Source organism: Ovis canadensis, chromosome 3 (genome assembly GCF_042477335.2).
Source record: "Ovis canadensis isolate MfBH-ARS-UI-01 breed Bighorn chromosome 3, ARS-UI_OviCan_v2, whole genome shotgun sequence".
Lineage (NCBI taxonomy): Eukaryota > Metazoa > Chordata > Mammalia > Artiodactyla > Bovidae > Ovis > Ovis canadensis.
In genome coordinates this window covers 58,520,482-58,539,583 of record NC_091247.1, presented here as the reverse complement: position 1 = coordinate 58,539,583, position 19,102 = coordinate 58,520,482, and the positions used below count along the sequence as shown (strand labels likewise).

Here is a 19,102-nt window from a genome sequence, read left to right as displayed (position 1 = left end):
AGTATCTTCTCCAGTCTAGTATCTGCTCCAGTATTTTGGTCAGTTCAGTTCAGTCGCGTCCACCTCTTTGCGACCCCATGAATCGTAGCACGCCAGGCCTCCCTGTCCATCACCAACTCCCGGAGTTCACCCAAACTCAAGTCCATTGAGTCAGTGATGCCATCCAACCATCTCATCCTCTGTCGTCCCCTTCTCCTGCCCCCAATCCCTCCCAGCATCAGGGTCTTTTCAAATGAGTCAGCTCTTCACATCAGGTGGCCAAAGTATTGGAGTTTCAGCTTTAGCATCAGTCCTTCCAATGAACACCCGGGACTGATCTCCTTTAGGATGGACTGGTTGTCTCTCCTTGCAGTCCAAGGGACTCTCAAGAGTCTTCTCCAATACCACAGTTCAAAAGCATCAATTCTTTGGTGCTCAGCTTTCTTCACAGTCCAACTCTCACATCCATACATGACCACTGGAAAAACCATAGCCTTGACTAGACCAACCTTTGTTGACAAAGTAATCTCTCTGAAAAAAATATCTTTTTCAATAGGCTATCTAGGTTGGTCATAACTTTCCTTCCAAGGAGTAAGTGTCTTTTAATTTCATGGCTGCAATCACCATCTGCAGTGATTTTGTTATCTTCAATGTTTGGCCTTAGTTTTGCCGTTCATAAAATGAGAAGATTCTGGGGAAGCAGTCTCATTACTATTTAAACTAGTGCAAGCTGTGCAGTGAGATTGATAACTACTGATCTGAGTTGTGGCTGGATGATCTTGATTATTCCCATTTCTCTTACATACGTTTTTCTTTCACAAAATCCCTTTCCATTTTGTAAGTTAATGAAAAAATTCTGATGGCTTTAATGAACCTTTTTCTCTGACATTTAAAGATACATGTATAAAGTTTCTGTAGTTTTTTGGTAAGTGTTTCTGATGACTGAGATTTTTATGGCCCTTCTTCACAACACATGCTTTATGCAGTTAAATTCAACAGATATTTATTGAGCATTTCCTTGTGTCAGACATTGCACAAGGAGTTAGTGAATAAGAAAAGGTCTTTGACCTTCTGGAGTGTACAGTCTATAATGTGTATGCACATTAATATCACTGTATTAGTTATATATAATTATATTAGTTTAATATAATTAACATAATGATTACAAAAGAGACTCAATGGACATGAGTTTGAGTAAACTCCAGGAGTTGGTGATGGACAGGGAGGCCTGGCGTGCTGCAGTCCGTGAGGTTCCAGGAGTCGTACACGACTGAGCGATTTAACTGAACTGAACTGATAGGATTCTGTCTAGTTACACTACAGACAGGTTTAACTTACCCTAGGGGTCACAGAGGGCCTCCCAAGGTAACAATTAAGCTGAGACTCGAAGACCGAATTCAGAAAATATATTCTTTAACTACTTTTCTGACTATTGTTAACATTTGGAGAAAGCAATATTTTCTGGTACTTGTGTGAAATTGTTGTTCAGTTAGTTGCCACCTTTTACATAGCTATTGAATTGTTCCAATTCATACTTCAGTGCTTCTAATTATAGATATACTTTCAGTATAAACAAAGTAGGATTTATCATTTTTGGGTGTTAATAAAATGGAGATTGTGCTTAATCAGCATTATTGGGAAGACTTGAATTTAGGGTTCCAAAACTAGTTACTGTCCATTGTGATAAAAAATTCTATTTGTTACATGATCAGTTGAGTATATTTGTGTGGGTCTAATTCTAGGCTCTCTAGTCTGTTCCACTGATCTGTGTGTCTATTCTTTTGACAACTACTCTGTCCCAAATTCTGTGCCAAGTTGCTCAGTTGTGTCCGGCTCTTTGCAAGCCATTGTACTGTAGCCCACCAGGTTCCTCAGTCCATGGGATTTTTCAGGCAAGAATACTGCAGTGGATTGCCATTTCCTTCTCCAGGGCATCTTCCTAACCCAGGGGGTGAACCTCCATCTCCTGTGTCTCCTGCATTGCAGGTAGATTCTTTATCTATTGAGCCACCAGGGAAGCTCAAATACTGTAGCTTTATATTAAGTCTTGAAATTGGGTAATAGGGCATCTTCCAGCTTTGTTTCTCTTCACTTTTATCTTGGCTATTCCAGGGCATTTGCCTTTCCATATAAACTTTTACATCAGTTTGTTGATATCTACAAAATAGACTTTGGTGATTTGATTGAGATTGCATTGAATTTACAAATGAAGTTGGAAAGAACTGATATCTTAATGTTTAGTTTTCTAACACATGAACATGGAATACCTCTCCATTTATTTATGTTTTTTTTCTTTCATTAGTGTTTTGTAGGTTTCTACTGGTAGATCCTATACATATTGTTAGATCTATACCCAAGTGTTTTATTGTTTTCTTTGGGGCTCTGCTAAATGTTTTTAAATTTCTGAGCACTTATTACTGGTGTATTTGAAAGCAGTTAACTTTTGTGTATTAACCTTATGTCCTATGACCCGTCTGTATTTGCTTGTTAGTTCTTGGAGTTCTTAGTGATTTTTTTGGGATATATATATCCATCCCAAAGAATCAACAGAAAATATCACTTTAATTGTTTTGTCCCCAATTTGTATACCTTTTATTTCCTTTTCTTATTGTGCTAGCTAGGACTTCATTACACATTGAATAGGAGTAGACAGAAATGATATCCTTGCCTTGTTCCTGATATTAGCAGGGAAGACTTCTAATTTCTTACCCTTGGTTATATTGTTACCTATAGTTTGAGGTGGAGGAAGCTGCAGTTTTTTAAAAATTAAATTGAGGGATTTTAATTTTATTCAGGTTTATAATTCAGTTTAGTCACTCAGTTGTGTCCGACTCTGCAATCCCATGGACTGCAGTACGCCAGGCTCCCCTGTCCAGCACCAACTCCTGGAGTTTACTCAAACTCCTGTCCATCGAGTTGGTGATGCCATCCAACCATCTCATCCTCTGTTGTCCCCTTCTCCTCTGTCCTTCAATCTTTCCCAGCATCAGGGTCTTTTCAAATGAGTCAGCTCTTCGCATCAGGTGGCCAAAGTATTGGAGTTTCAGCTTCAGCATCAGTCCTTCCAATGAATATTCACGACTGATTTCCTTTAGGATGGACTGGTTGGATCTCCTTGCTGTCCAAGGGACTCTTCAAGAGTTTTCTCCAACACCACAGTTCAAAAGCATCAATTCTTTGTGCTCAGCTTTTTTTATAGTCCAACTCTCACATCCATACATGACTACTGGAAAAACCAAAACTTTGACTAGACAGACCATTGTCTGCAAAGTAATGTCTCTGCTTTTTAAGGTGCTGTCTAGGTTGGTCATAACTTTTCTTTTAAGGAGCAAGCATCTTTTAATTTCATGGCTGCAGTCACCATCTGCAGTGATTTTGGACCCCCCAAAATAGTTTGTCACTGTTTCCCTTGTTTCCCCATCTATTTCCCATGAAGTGATGGGGCCAGATGCCATGATCTTAGTTCTCTGAATGTTTAGTTTTAAGCCAACTTTTCACTCTCCTCTTTCACTTTCATCAAGACGCTCTTTAGTTCTTTTTCACTTCATGCCATAAGAGTGGTGTCATCTGCATATCTGAGGTTATTGATATTTCTCCTGGCAGTCTTGATTCCAGCTTGTGCTTCATCCAGTCCAGCGTTTCTCATGATGTACTCTGCATATATGTTAAATAAGCAGGGTGACAATATACAACCTTGATGTACTCCATTTCCTATTTGGAACCAGTCTGTTGTTCCATGTCCAGTTCTAACTGTTGGTTCTTGACCTGTATACAGATTTCTCAGGAGGCAGGTAAGGTGGTCTGGTATTCCCATCTCGAAGAATTTTCCAGTTTGTTGTGATCCACACAATCAAAGGCTTTGGCATAGTCAATAAAGCAGAAATAGATGTTCTTCTGGCACTCTCTCGCTTTTTCCATGATCCAGTGGATGTTGGCAATTTGATCTCTGGTTCCTCTGCCTTTTCTAAATCCAGCTTGAACATCTGGAAGTTCATGGTTCACGTACTGTTGAAGCCTGGGTTGAAGAATTTTGAGCATTACTTTACTAGCATGTGAGATGAGTGCAATTGTGTGGTAGTTTGAGCATTCTTTCGCATTGCCTTTCTTTGGAATTGGAATGAAAACTGACCTTTTCCAGTCCTGTAGCCACTGCTGAGTTTTCCAAATTTGCTGGCATATTGAGTGCGGCATTTTCACAGCATCATCTCTTAGGATTTGAAAGAGCTCAACTGGAATTCCATCACCTCTACCAGCTTTGTTTGTAGTCATTCTTCCTAAGGCCCACTTGACTTCGCATTCCAGGATGTCTGGCTCTAGGTGAGTGATCACACCATCATGATTATCTGGGTCATGAAGATCTTTTTCGTACAGTTCTTCTGTGTATTCTTGCCACCGCCTCTTAATATCTTCTGCTTCTGTTAGGTCCATACCATTTCTGTCCTTAATTGTGCCTATCTTTGCATGAAATGTTCCCTTGGTATCTCTAATTTTCTTGAAGAGATCTCTAGTCTTTCCCATTCTGTTGTTTTCCTCTATTTCTTTGCACTGATCACTGAGAAAGGCTTTCTTATCTCTCCTTGCTATTCATTGGAACTGTGCATTCAAATGGGTATATCTTTCCTTTTCTCCTTTGCCTTTCACTTCTCTTCTATTCACAGCTATCTGTAAAGCCTCCTCAGACAACCAGTTTGTCTTTTTGCATTTCTTTTTCTTGGGGCTGGTCTTGCCTCCTGTACAATGTCATGAACATCCATCCATAATTCTTCAGAGACTCTTATCAGATCTAATCCCTTGAATCTATTTTTCACTTCTACCGTGTAATCGTAAGGGATTTGATTTAGGTCATACCTGAATGGTCTAGTGGATTTCCCTACTTTCTTCAATTTAAGTCTGAATTTGGCAGTAAGGAATTCATGATCTGAGCTGCAGTCAGTTCCTGGTCTCTTTATAGTTTTTGCTGACTGTATAGAACTTCTCCATTTTTGGCTGCAAAGAATGTAATCAGTCTGATTTTGGTATTGACCATCTGGTGATGTCCATGTGTAGAGTCTTCTCTTGTGTTATTGGAAGAGGGTGTTTGCTATGAGTGGTGCGTTCTCTTGGCAAAACTCTATTAGCCTTTGCCCTGCTTCATTCTGTACTCCAAGGCCAAATTTGTCTATTATTCCAGGTAGCTCTTGACTTCTTACTTTTGCATTCCAGTCCCCTGTAATGAAAAGGCCATCTTTTTTGGGTGTTAGTTCTAGAAGGTCTTGTAGGTCCTCATAGAACCGTTGAACTTCAGCTTCTTCAGCATTACTTGTAGGGGCATAGACTTGGGTTGCTGTGGTATTGAATGGTTTGCCTTGGAAACAAACATATCATTCACGGAGAATTTTTATTGTGTATATAGGATGTTGTCAAATAGTTTTTTCATGTCAATGCATATGATTTTTCTTATCTACTGATGTGTAGTAGATTATGGTGGCCAATTTTTGAATGTTGAACCAGCCTTGCATAGCTAGAATAAATCATACTTGGTTATTGTTTATAATTCTTTTTATATAATTTTACATTCAATTTGCTAACATTTTGTTGAGCATTTTTGCATTCATGATAAATACTGGTCTGTAGTTTTCCCTTCTTGTAATGTCTTTATCTCGTTCTGATACTAGGATTATGCTATCCTCATAGAATGAGTTAAGAAGTATTCCCTCATATTATCTTGAAGATTTTGTAGAGAATTGGTATCAATTCTTCCATAAGTCTGGTAGAATTCAGCAGTGAAACTGTCTGGGCCTGTTATTTTCTTTGTTGGCAAGTTATTAACTACTGATTCAGTTGTTTTAATAATGATAGGCCTATTCAGATAATCTACTTCGCATATGGATTTTAGTAGGCTTTCAAGTAGTTGGTCCCTTTCATCCAGTTTACTAAGCTTGTGAACATAGGATTGTTCATAATATTCTTTCATTGTCTTTTTATTCTCCATGGACGCAATAGTTGATGACCCCTTTTGTACTCCTGATACTGGTAAACTTGTCTTCTCCTTTTTTTTTGTTAGTTTGGCTAAAGGCTTATTTATTTTATTGATCTGTTTAAAGAGCCCAAGTTTTTTGCTTCATTGATTTTGTGTTACTTTCCTCTCTTCAATTTCATTGCTTCTCTTAATTTTTAAATTTCTTTTCTTCTGCTTGCTTGATGCTTAAATTTCTATTCTTTCTTTAGTTTCCTAAGGTGGACTCATGGTTATTGATGGTTAGACTCTTGTTTTCTAATATATGCATTTAATGCCATAAATTAATTTCCTAATGCTTTTGCTGCATCCTGTGCATTTTCATAAGATGTATTTATTTTCACTTAAATAAAATTTTAGATTTCTAGTGAGACTTTTTCTTTGACCCCCCTGTTATTTAGATGTGTGTTGTTTAGTCTCCAAATATTTGGGGATTTTTCTGGTACTGATTTCTAGCTTCATTCCATCATGGTCTCAGAACACAGTTTGTATGATTTCTGTTTTTTTAAATTGTTAGAGTATGTGTATTATGGCCCAGAAAGAGGTCTGTCTTGAGAAGTGTTTCCCTGAAAGCTTGAGAAGTGTATGCATTCTGTTGTTAGAATATTCTGTAAATGTTAACTAGATCAAGTTGATTGATAGTTCTGATTAGGTCAGCTATATCCTTACCTATTTGCTCTCTGTTCCATCTGTCATTATCTCAAGAGAGGTTTTGGTATATTGTAAATGTTGTGTTTAAATGGAAGTGTTGAATTACTCTTTTAAAAATGTATCACAGTGATTTGATACCTGTCAATGTTCATTTATAATCAGACATTTTTATTTTCTTTCTTCTTGAAAGGGGAATTCCTTTTCTTTTTTTACATTGTACTTTCTCTCCTAGATTTCTCCTAAAGTAATACTTTTATGCGTAAAATAACTTATTATACTTAGAACAAAAGTATGTACATACTTTTTATGATAAAAATACTCAGAAAACTAGGAATAGAAGGAAACTTTCCTAAAATGATAAAGGCCATTTATAAAAATCTGCAGCTAACATGATACTTAGTTATACATTATAAATTGTGAAAGATTGAAAACTTTTCCCATAAGATCAGGAGCAAGACAGAGACCCCCAGCTTTGCTACTACTAATCAACATTGGATTAGAAGTCCTAGCCAGTGCAGTTGGGCAAGAGAAAGAAATAAAAGGCATCCACACTGATAAGAAGTAAACCTATTAATTTGTTGATAACATGATTCCACAAATAGAGCACTCTAAAGATTCCTAATGCACCAGAAAATTAGTTGTAAGTGAATTCAAGAGTTGGAGGTTTCAAGGTATTTTTAAAAATCAGTTGTGTTTTTTTACACTCATAATGAAAAATCTAAATAAGGAAATTTTGAAATTTCATTTACAGTAGTATCCAAAAGGATAAAATACGAGGATTAAATTTAGCCAAGGAAGCAAAACATTTATACAGTGAAAATTGCAAAAAAGTTGCAAGAAGAAATCCCAAGTTCATGGATTGCAAGACTTAATGTTGTTAAAGTGGCAGTACTTCCAGAAGTGATCTGCAGATTCAGTGCAGTGCCTATCAAAATTCCAAATGTCTTTCTTGCAGAAATGGAGAAATTGAGCTTCAAATTCATATGGAATACAACAGATTCCAAATAGCCAAAGCCATACTGAAAAAGAAAAACAAATTTGAAGGACTCATAGTTCATAACTCCAAAACGTACTATAAAGCTACTGTAAGTAAAATAGTGTACAATTAGCATAAGGTTAGATATATAGATCAATCAGTGGAATAGGATTGAGATTCCAGAAGTAAACCCATATACCTGTGGCCAGTTGATTTTCTGTAAGAGTGCCAGGATCATTCAGTGAAAGATAGTCTCTTCAATAAATGGTCTGTGACAAGTGGGTATCCACATGTAAAGAAATGAAGCTGGGGTCTTACTTCACTCCATACACAGAGATTAACTCGAAATGGATCAAAGACCTAAATTAAAGTCTTTGACCTAAAACTTAGGAAAAAATGTAAGGGTGAGTCTTCATGACCTCATATCTGGCAATGGATTCTTTTGCTATAACACCAGAAGCACAAGCAACAGAAGAAAGACAAATTGAAATTTCTCAGAGTTAGTGCCTTTGTGCACCAAAGGACGTTATCAAGAAAGTGAAAAGATGACCTATGGAATGGGAGAAAATATTTGCAAATTATATGTCCAATGAGGATCTGCTATCAGAATATATAAAAAATTCATACACTCAACAATAAAAAAGCAACTGAACTTAAAAATGGATAGAAGAAGTTAACAGACATTTCTTCATGGGAGATGTATTGATAAAAATGGCCAACAAGCATGTGAAAAGGTACTCCGCTTCATTGGTTATTAAGGAAATGCAAATCAAATTCACAATGAGATACTCTTTCAATAGATTTGCTGTAATTAAACAGTTGAAAGTGTTGACAAGGACGTGGAGAAGTAGGAACCTTTGTGCATTGCTTGTGGGAATGTAAAATGATGAAGCCCCTTTGACAAAGAGTTTTGGAGTTTCTCAAAAATATAGAATAGAATCCACATTTTGTGTTCAGTCACCCAGTCATGTCCGACTCCTTTGCGACCCCATGGACTGCAGCGTGCCAGGCCTCCATGTCCCTCACCATCACCAGAAGTTTGCCCAAGTCCATGTCCATTGCATGGGTGATGCCACCCAACCATCTCATCCTCTGATGCCCTCTTCTCCTTCTGTCCTCCGTCTTTCCCAGCATCAGGGACTTTTTCCAGTGAGTCGGCTGTTTGCCTCAGGTGACCAAAATTAACATATGACCCAGCAATTCCACTCCTATGTATATACCCAAAAGAATTGAAAACAAGTACTCAAACATACCTGTGTTTGTTCATAGCAGCACTATTCACAGTAACCAGAAAATGAAACCATCTCAAATGTTCATCAGTAGATGAATGGCTAAATAAGTGGTGTTGTATGTACATGCCATGCAATATTATTCAGCCATAAAAAGGACTGAAGTAGTGATACGTGCTACAGCATGGAGGAACCTCAAAACCACTATACTAAATGAAAGAAGCCATACATGAAAGACCACATATTCTGTGATTTATTTTATATTAACTATCCCAAATAAGCATATCAAAAGATACAGAATAGCAAATTAGTAGTCACCAGAGAATGGGGAGGAGGGTGGTCATAGGGGAAGATTATTTATAGGGTATAGTGTGTTCTTCTGACATACTGAAAAAGTTCTGAGACTAGAGGGAGTTGGTTTTCAAACATAATGAAGGCACTAAATGCCACTGAATTATACATTTTAAAATGGCTAAGTGTGTGTTATATGAATTTCACTTAAAAAAATATATAAACCTAACATTAACTTTTTAATTTGTATAACCATGCAGTTTTAAGTTCTTTAATATTTCATCTGGGAGTTAGAGTTGTTGTATAATAAATATTTTTATAGATTTTGTTAAATAGTGGTTTTAAAGTCATTATAAACAAAATTTATTGACAATTCATCCTAAGGGTATGAATTTTTTAATACCATTTAGTTCATGTATCCATGGATGAGTGCTAAAGGGTTCAGCATCAATTCCATTCCTGTTTTATTTTATTATTTTTTTTTTTACCTTAAATCCCACAACCATTTTTTATTATAAAGGTTAACCCTGATTGTCATGATTGGTAGAATTTCTGGTAGTGATTGTGGGCACTAGGGTCTCCAGACATTTGAATTTGCAGTTACTAGCAGTGTTCAGTGTCCTCATCTTGGTTGAGGATATCTTTGATCTTTTTTTTGAAACCTATCTACATATTTCTGATAGTAAGATCACCAGGGCTTTGAAGGTGGACTGGTAGATTGCAAAAATCTGAGCTGTGTGACCACCACCCTTCACGTGGACACTGAGGTCCATGCCAGCTAATTGCTCCTTCCCAAGAAGTAGAACCATTGCTGGGAGCTTGTATTGTAGCTCTGCATGGGTGGATCAACTCTGGGGGTAACCCATTCACCTACAGAGACTGTTGCCCTCTTTGCAGTGTGCCGTGACTGTGGCCATCTTCTTGTGTCTGAAGATCTGTGCCAACTGCCAAGGGCCCTTGGATGGCATGACACTGGTGTAGACAAGAGATGTTCATCATGAGGTGCCTCAACTAGAAGAAAGTCCTATTTTATGTTTTATTAGATTCAAACGTTGGGAAACATCATTAATATTAATAAGTAGATGGTAGTGGAAAGGATTTTGTACGTCAGCATCACTTAGTTCTTTGAACTTCTGGATCATATACCAAAAAGCACATATTGATTTAATGTAAAGTTTAGTTTTAATGATTTATCAACTGATAAATTATTTTCCTTCATTTTTGAAACTGAAGGACTAGGGGAAATTGTGTAAGAATTTGGCAATCATTACAGTCATTCACTACTTTCTCAACACCTACACCAGTATTTCTAGTTGGCTCTATGCTTAGTGCTTCAGAGGTTTTTGCCTCTCAGGGAAATCTATCATAGTAAAAGACATGTAGGCTGGAGAAATATTTCTTCTGTAAAATGAAGTGGTGTAATTGTTAAAGGGGAGAAAGAAAAGGTGAACTTTTATGACACAGGTACAGCAGTTTTTTAAATAATTATGTATAGAAATAAAAAAATCTGTTGCTCATAAAACCTTTCTGTCCCCATGCACCTCTTGAAAAATTGTATATACCTGCAGGGTGTTGAACTCTCAGAGATCTTGTATAAAGTGCTTCATACTGCCTTCAGAATAGGAATCTTTGAATAGTTTGAGAATTCTATGTACTATGAATAAAAAGACTAAAAAGAATTTGGCCCTAAGGCAGTTTCTTTCAAAATAAGCTTATTTTATTTCTAGATTGTGTTAAGATTAAATGTAAAATTAATAGAAAATTTTTCAAAATTTGGTGAATTGGAGGTGTTGGCTTCTCTTATAATTCCTTTTCTAAAATTTTTCCCAGGTCAATGAATGGTCATTGAAGATAAGAAAGGAAATGAGAGTTGTTGACAGGCAAATAAGAGGTAAATTACTATTTTATGTCTCTTATCCTGTTGCTGTATTTTGCATTAGTTCATAAAAATAGGCTGAATCTTCATACAGAAAACATAGTTTATATTATTTATAGCTCTAATTATTTGCTTTCTAATTATTATAAGGAAAATAAGATATAATCAACTCAAAGAAATGTTACATTTTAAAAGAAGTAAATCTTTCCTGGAGCCTGAAATTCAGCTGTTCAAGGGGAAGGGACCATGTTCATTCAGCTCTGATTTCCTAGAGTCTAGGTTCGTGTTGGAAACAAAGCAGGTGCTCACGTTCTATGATAGAATAATGGCCTCCCAAAGATGTCCACGTCCTAATACCCAGAACCTGTGAATATGTTACCTTACTTGGCAAAAAGGAACTTGCACATTTGATTAGAGATCTTGAGATGGGGAGATTATCCTGGGTTCTTTGGGTGGGCCCATTGTAATCATAAGAGTTCTTATAAAAGGGAGGCAGTATGTTGAGAAAAGGAGTTGTGACCACAGAACCAGATGGTGGAATGGATTGCTTTGAAGATGAAGGAAGAAGACATAAGCTAAGGAATGCATTTGACCTCTAGAAACTAGAAAAGGCAAGGAAATGGATTCTTTCTTGAAGCTCCCAGAAGAAATGAAGCTCTTCCAACACCTTGATTTTATTATATATTTATTTTTGGTTGCTCTGGGTCTTTGTTGCTGGGCGTGGGCTTTCTCTAGTTGTGGTGAGCAGGCTTCTCTGCAGTGGTTTCTCTTGTGCAGCACAGGCTCTGGGCACGTGGACTTCAGTAATTGCAGTAGGCAGGCTCAGTAGTTGCAGAGTGTGGGCTCTAGATCATGCAGGCTTTATTAGTTGTGGCACATTGACTCAGTAGTTAAGGCTCATGGGCCCTAGGGCATGAGCTCAGTAGATGTTGTAAACAGGCTTTAGTTGCTCTGTGGCATGTGAAATCTTGGACCAGGGATCAAACCCATGTCCTCTGCACTGGCAGGTGGATTCTTATTCACTATACCATCAGGGAAGTCCAACAACACTTTGATTTTAGACTTCTGTGTACCAGAATTAAAGAATAAATTTTTGTTGTTTTAAGCAATTAAAAAAAAAAACCTAAATAAAGTTCTTCCTACTTATAAAGAAATGGTTTTATGTAAGTCAGATTAAATAAATTGTACACACATGTTCATAACAGCATAATTCTCAATAGCAGAAGGTATAAATAACCCAAATTTCTATTGATAGATGAATACATAAACAAAATGAAGTATATACATACAATGGGATATTTATTCAGTCTTTAAAAAGAAGGAAATTCTGATACATGCTATCACATAAGTGAGTCATGAAAACATTATGAAGTAAAATAAGCCAGACACAATGGGATAAATACTCTGATTACACTGAGTCTGATTTATAGAGACAGAAAGAATAGTGATTACCAGGGAATGTGAAGAAGGAAAAATGGAGAGTCACTGTTAATATGAACAGAGTTTCAACAAGAAACGAAGGGAAAGTTCAGGAGATAGTGATGATGGCTGTACAACAGTGTAAGTGTACTTAATATCAATGAACTGTATATTTTTAAATGGTTTACATTCATCAGTTTATGTACATATGATATCAGTTATATGTGGAATGTAAACTATGATACAAATGAGCATATCTATGAAACAGAAACAGACTCAGAGATAGAGAACAGACTTGTGGTTGCTGGGTGGTGAGGAGGGTTTAGGAGAGGGAAGGATTGGTCAAATGGTAATTAATTCTGTAGTTAATTTTAGAGGAGCCACAATAGCATTTTCCGCAGCACTGTACCATTTTACATCCCTGACATCAAGGACTAAGACAATCAAAAACAACCGCAGGGACTTCTCCAGTGGCTTAGACACCGTACTTCCACTGCAGGGGGCCTGGGTTTGATCTCTGGTCAGGGAAGTAGATCCCACATGCCACCACTAAGACTTGGTATGGCCAAATAAATAAATAAAATATTAAATAACAAAGAGAAGCAACCACATATACTGGGGAATATAGGTGGTCACTGTGCATGCCCAGGGAAATACACAGGTTCTAAAAAGACCTGAAAAGGCTAAGTTTACATCTCAGGATGATCTCAGTACAGAGATACCCTACAGCAATAAAACCAAACAAAAAAGCCTGTCAAACCCTAGGAAAATCTAACTTCCAGAGTTATCATCTTAAAAAGCTTAAATGTCCAGTTTTCAAAATAACAACAAGATCACAAGGTATCAAAAAAACAGGAAAGTATGGACCATTGAAAGGATATGAACAGAAAAGTTCCCTGAAAAAGACCAGATGGCAGATTTACTAACCAAGACTTTAAAACAACCATCTTAAAGACATGCAGAGAACTAAAGTAAGGTGTGAACAAAGTCAAGAAAATGATATATAAGCAAAATGGAAGTATCAGTAAAGAGACAGAAAACATGAACAAGAAGCAAAAAGAAATTATGCACCTGGAAAATATAACATTCAATGAAAAAATTGCTAGAGTTATTCAGAAGCAGATTTGAGCAGGTAGAAGAAGTAATGAACTTGAAAATAGTACAGTTGAAATGGTCAAGTCTGAGGAACAGAAGGGAAAAAGAAAATGAAGCAAACAGAGCCTAAGGGACCTGTTGGAAACCATCAGTTGGGGCAGCATACATATTGTGGATGTCCCAGAAGGAAAGGCAAGAGAGAAGGGGCAAAGAGATTATTTGAGGAAATAAAGATAAAAACTTAACATATTTCATGAAAAATGTGAATATAACCACCCAAGAAGCTCCACACACACTAAGGTGGAATAAACTCAAGAGGCCCATGCCAAGGCATATTATAATCAAACTATAGAAAGACAAGGAGTGAATGTTTAAAGCAGCAAGAAATGGCTTCTCACATACAAGGGATCCTGAATAAGACTTTCAACAGATTTCTTATCAGAAATATTGAGCGCCAGAAGGAAGTGAGTTTATATATTTTAAGTGCTGGAAGAAGATACCGGTATATCAAGAATCCTATATCCAGCAAAACAAAGGCGTGACAGTCCTACTTAAATGAAAGCTGATTGGGTTTGTTATCCCTAGACTTGCCTTGGCAAGAAATGCTAAAGCATGTCCTTCCGGTTGATAGATAGTAACAGCTTGTTACTATAGATAGTTACAATAGTTAGTAACTTAAAACTATTAAAAAAAAAAGTCTCCATTAAAGATAAATGCATGGGCAATTATAAAAGCTAATATTTTTGTAACTTTGGTTTGTAACTTCATTTTTTGTTTTCACATGATTTAGGGGACTTGTGCATTTAAAAATATATTAGGCTTTATTTTTTAACATATAGTGCAGACAGATGTACTTTTGTGACATTAGTAACTGAATGGGGGTGCAGACAAAACTGTAAAGAAGTAAAGTTTTTGTATAATATTAAAGTTAAGCTCATATAAATTCAAATTAGTGTTATCACATTAGTATATTAAGTGCATTCACCATGATAATCACAGAGAAAGTAGATATAAATTATACCCAGAAGCAAATGAAAAGGGACTTGAAAAGTTTCACCATAAGAAAAGACATAAGCACAGAAGAAGATAATGTAGGAAATGAAGGATAAAAAACTATAAGACCTACAGACAAGGCAAAATGGAAGAATTAAGCCCCTGCTCATCAGTAATTACTTTTTTAAAATTAATTTTTGTTGGCATATAGTTGCTTTACAATGTTGTGTTAGTTTCTGCCGTACAGCGAAGTTCTATGTATACATATATCTCCTCTTTTTTAAAGATTTCCTTCCCATAGTAATTACTTAAAATATAAATAAATTAAATTCTCCAATCAAAAATAGACCTTGGCAGAATGGGGGAAAATGACCCTAGTGTATACTATATATAAGAGACTCACTTTAGATCCAAAGATACAAATAGGTTTTGAAAGTGAAAGAAAGGAAAAAGATATGCCATAGAAATAGTAACTTAAAGGATGGAGGCTGCTGTACTAATATAAGGTAAACTTTAAATCAAAAAAGATTACAAGAGTCAAAGAAGGACATTATATTTTAATACAATAAGATGTAACAGTTATATACACCTATGCACCTAATGGCACATGGTTAAAATATATGAAGGTAAGTAGATTCTACAACAGTAGTTGAAGACTTTAATATAACTCATTCCCAAAAGTGGATATATAATAACCAGACAAATTAGTAAGGGTCAAAGATGACTTGAACAGCACAGCAGTCAACTAGATCCAACAGACATGTATAGAATACTCAATGCAACAACAACAGAATACACATTCTTAAGTGCACAAGGTACATTATCCAGGATAGATTTTCAAATTGTAGATGAAGAAGTTGAATTATCTGTTTGCCGGTAATGTGATCTTACATGTATAAAACCCTAAAGATTTCACAACCCGACTATTAGAACTAGTAAATGAATTTAGCAAAGTTGCAAGATACAAAACAAAAATCACTTGTATTATTTTATATGCTAGTAGCTGGAAAAGGAAATTAAGAAAACAGTGCCATTTATAATAGTACCAAAAAATAAAATACTTAGGAATTTCGTTAACCTAGGGGGTGAAAGGCTTATGATGAAAGCTATAAGATATTGCTGAAAGAAATTAAAGGCATAAATACATGGGAAGACATCCTATATTCATGGATTAGAATAATTAATACTGTTAAGATGTCATAGCACCCAGTGTGATCTATAGAGTCATTGCAGTCCTTATGGAAATCCCAGTAATGTTTTTTGAAGAAATGGAAAAAGATCTATCCTAAACTTCATATGGGATCTCAAGTGATTCCAGAGAGCAAAAAAAAAAAAAAAAAAAAAACACAAAAACATTGAAAAAGAACAAAATTAGAAATTCACACCTCTTTATTTCAAACCCTGTTGGATGTTTACAGAACATTCCATCCAAAAGCAGCAGAATACATATTCTTTTCAGGTACACATAGAACATTCTCCAGGATAAATCACATGGTAGACCACAAAACAAGATCAAAAGAGTATCAACCATCTTTTCTAACTACAATGCTATGGGACTGCAGTACTATGAGAAATCAACTATAAAGGGGAAAAAACTGCAAACACAAACTCATAGAGATTAAACAGTATGCTACTCAAAAGCCAGTGGGTTACTGAAGAACTCAAAGAGGAAACCAAAAACTACTTAGAGTCAGGGAATTCCCTGGCAGTCCAGTGGTTTGGACTCTACTCTTCTCGCCTACTACTACTACTGCTACTAAGTCACTTCAGTCGTGTCCGACTCTGTGCGACCCCATAGATGGCAGCCCACCAGGCTCCCCCGTCTGTGGGATTCTCCAGGCAAGAACACTGGAGTGGGTTGCCATTTCCTTCTTCAGTTTTCCTTTAAAATTGGAGGAAGTTACAGTTCAGTACACACAGGCAAAGTCATATCCGACTCTTTGTGACCCCGTGGACTATAGCCCACCAGGCTCCTCTATCCATGAAATTCTCTAGGCAAGAATACTGGAGTAGGTTACCACTGCCTTCTCCAAGGAATCCTGCTTAGGGCCCAGGTTTGATCCCTGGTTGAGGAAGTAAGATCCCACAAGCCATGCAGTGCAGCAAAAAATAGAAAAAAATAATTATGTGGAGTCAAGTGAAAATGGAAACAAAGCAATCCAAAATCTATGGCACACAGCAAAAGCATTTCTGAGGGAAGTTTATAGCAATATAAGCCTACCACAGGAAACAAGAAAAAAATTTCAAACAACCTAACCTTATACATAAAGGAACTAGGATAAACAACTTGCAAACCCAAAGTTAGTAGGAGGAATGAATAAAGAAGATCAGAGCAAAAATAAATGAAATAGAAAATTTTAAAGAAAAGTAGAAAAAATCAGTGAAAGTAAAAGGTGGTTCTTTGAGAAGATAAACAAAATTTAAAAATCTGTAGCTAGGCTCATCAAGAAAAAGAGAGGGCCTAGTAAATAAAATCAGAAAGGAAAAAGTAGAACTTAAAATTGACACTAGAGAAATACAAAGAATTATAGGAGATTACTATGGACAGATTACTACAAGAAATGGGTGAATTTTTAGAAATAGAGTCTTCCAAGATTGAATCAAGAAGAAATAAAAAATTATTTCATTATTACCAGTAATGAAATTAAATCAGCAAGAAAACAACTCCCAAGAAACAAAAGTTGAGGACCAAAGAGTTTAATGGGTGAATTCTACCAAATATTTAAAGAAGAGTTTACATCTGTCCTTCTCAAACTATTCCAAACATTCGAATAGGAAAGAAAACTCCCAAACTCATTCTTTGAGGCCAGATCACCCTGATGTCAAAACCAGACAAAGATACCACACACAAAATAGAAAAATACAGGCCATATCGCTGATGAACATAGATGCAAAAATTCCCAACAAAATATTAGCAACCAAATTCACCAGTACATTGAAAAGGATTATACTCCATGATCAAGTGGCATTTTATCCCAAGGATGCAAGGATGGTTCAGTTTATGCAAACTATACATTGTGATATACCACGTTAATAAACTGAAGAATGAAAATCATACAGTCATCTCAAAAAATACAGCAAAAACTTTTGACATAATTAAACATCCATTTATGATATAAAACTCAGCAAAGGGACTAGAGAAGGTACATCACTCAACATAATAAAGGCTATCTATGACCAGCCTACAGCCAACATCATATTCAAGAGTGAAGAGCCGAAAGAAAGCATTTCCTCTAAGATCAGGAAAAAGACAAGGGTGGCCCGCTTTTGCACTCTTTATGTAATATAGCCTTGGAAGTCCTAGCCATACAGTCAGACAAGAAAAAGATATAAAATGATCCAAACTGGTAAGAAAGAACTGTTACTCTTTGAAGATGACATGATACTATGTATAGAAAACCCTAAAGATACCACCAAATAACTATTAGAAATAATAAGTGAATTCAGTAAGGTTGTAGCATACAAAATTAATATAGAGAAATCTTATGTTGTTTTTTAACAACAAACCATCAGAAAGAGAAGTTAAGAAAACAATTCCATTTACAGTTGCATCAAAGAGAATAAAGTGCCTAGGAGTAAATCAAATGAAGGAGGTAAAAATCTTGTATTTAGAAAACTGTAAGATGTTGATGAAATAAACTGAAAATGACACAAACAACTATCCCATGTGAATGAGTTTGAAGAATTAATATTGTTAAAATAACTACTACTCAGAGTCATCTATAGATTGACTTCAATACCTATTAGAATTCCAGTGGCATTTTTCACTGAACAAATAATCTCAAATTTATATAGACACATAAAAAACCTCAAATAGGCAATAAAACTGATTTTTAAAATGGGCAGAGAACCTGAATAGGCATTTTTCCAAAGAAGACAACAAAGAAATGAAAAGATGCTCAACATCACTAATCATCAGGAAAATGCAAATCAAAACCAGAGTGAGACACTGTCTCACACCTGTGGAAAATGGCTATTATTAAAAAGATAGCAAATAAAAATTGTTGGATTGGGATGGGGAGAATGGGGAACCCTTGTGCAATATTGATGGAAACGTAAATTGGTGTAGCAACTATGGAAAACAGCACAGAGGTTCTTCAAAAAACTAGAACTACCATATAATCCAGCAGTTATATGTCTGGGTATTTCCCCAAAGGAAACAAAGACACTAATTTGGAATGATATATTCATCCCTGTGTTTACTGCAGCATTACTCACAGTAGCCAAGATATGAAAGCAACCTCAGTACCCATGATAGATGAATAGCTAAAGATGTTGTGTGTATACATATATATGCTAGAATATTACTCAGCCATGAAAAGGAACAAAATCTTGTTGTTTGTGACAGCATGATGGACCTCAAGGGAATTATGCTAAGTGAAATAAGACAGAGAAAGAAAATACCATATGATTTCACATATATGTGGAATCTCAAAAACAAAACAAATGAACAAACATAGCAAAACAGAAACAGTTACTGAGGCAGAGAGCAAATGGTGGTCAGAAGGGAGGGGTGCAGGGGAATGAGTGAAATAGATAAGGGAGATCAAGAGGTGCAAACTTCCAGTTACAAAATAAACGAATCACAGGGATAAAAT

The 19,102-nt window shown here is 36.1% G+C and overlaps 1 protein-coding gene across 2 annotated transcripts in view; it reads left to right on the top strand.

The window, feature by feature from the left end:
• Nucleotides 1-19,102, top strand: part of LOC138436881 (charged multivesicular body protein 3) — an 84,931-nt gene that overhangs the window by 46,130 nt on the left and 19,699 nt on the right. For both annotated transcript variants that reach the window (XM_069583184.1, XM_069583183.1), the window contains one exon: nt 10,952-11,012. In XM_069583184.1, coding sequence (XP_069439285.1) covers nt 10,952-11,012 — 61 coding nt within the window. The remainder of the gene's footprint in view (nt 1-10,951; nt 11,013-19,102) is intronic.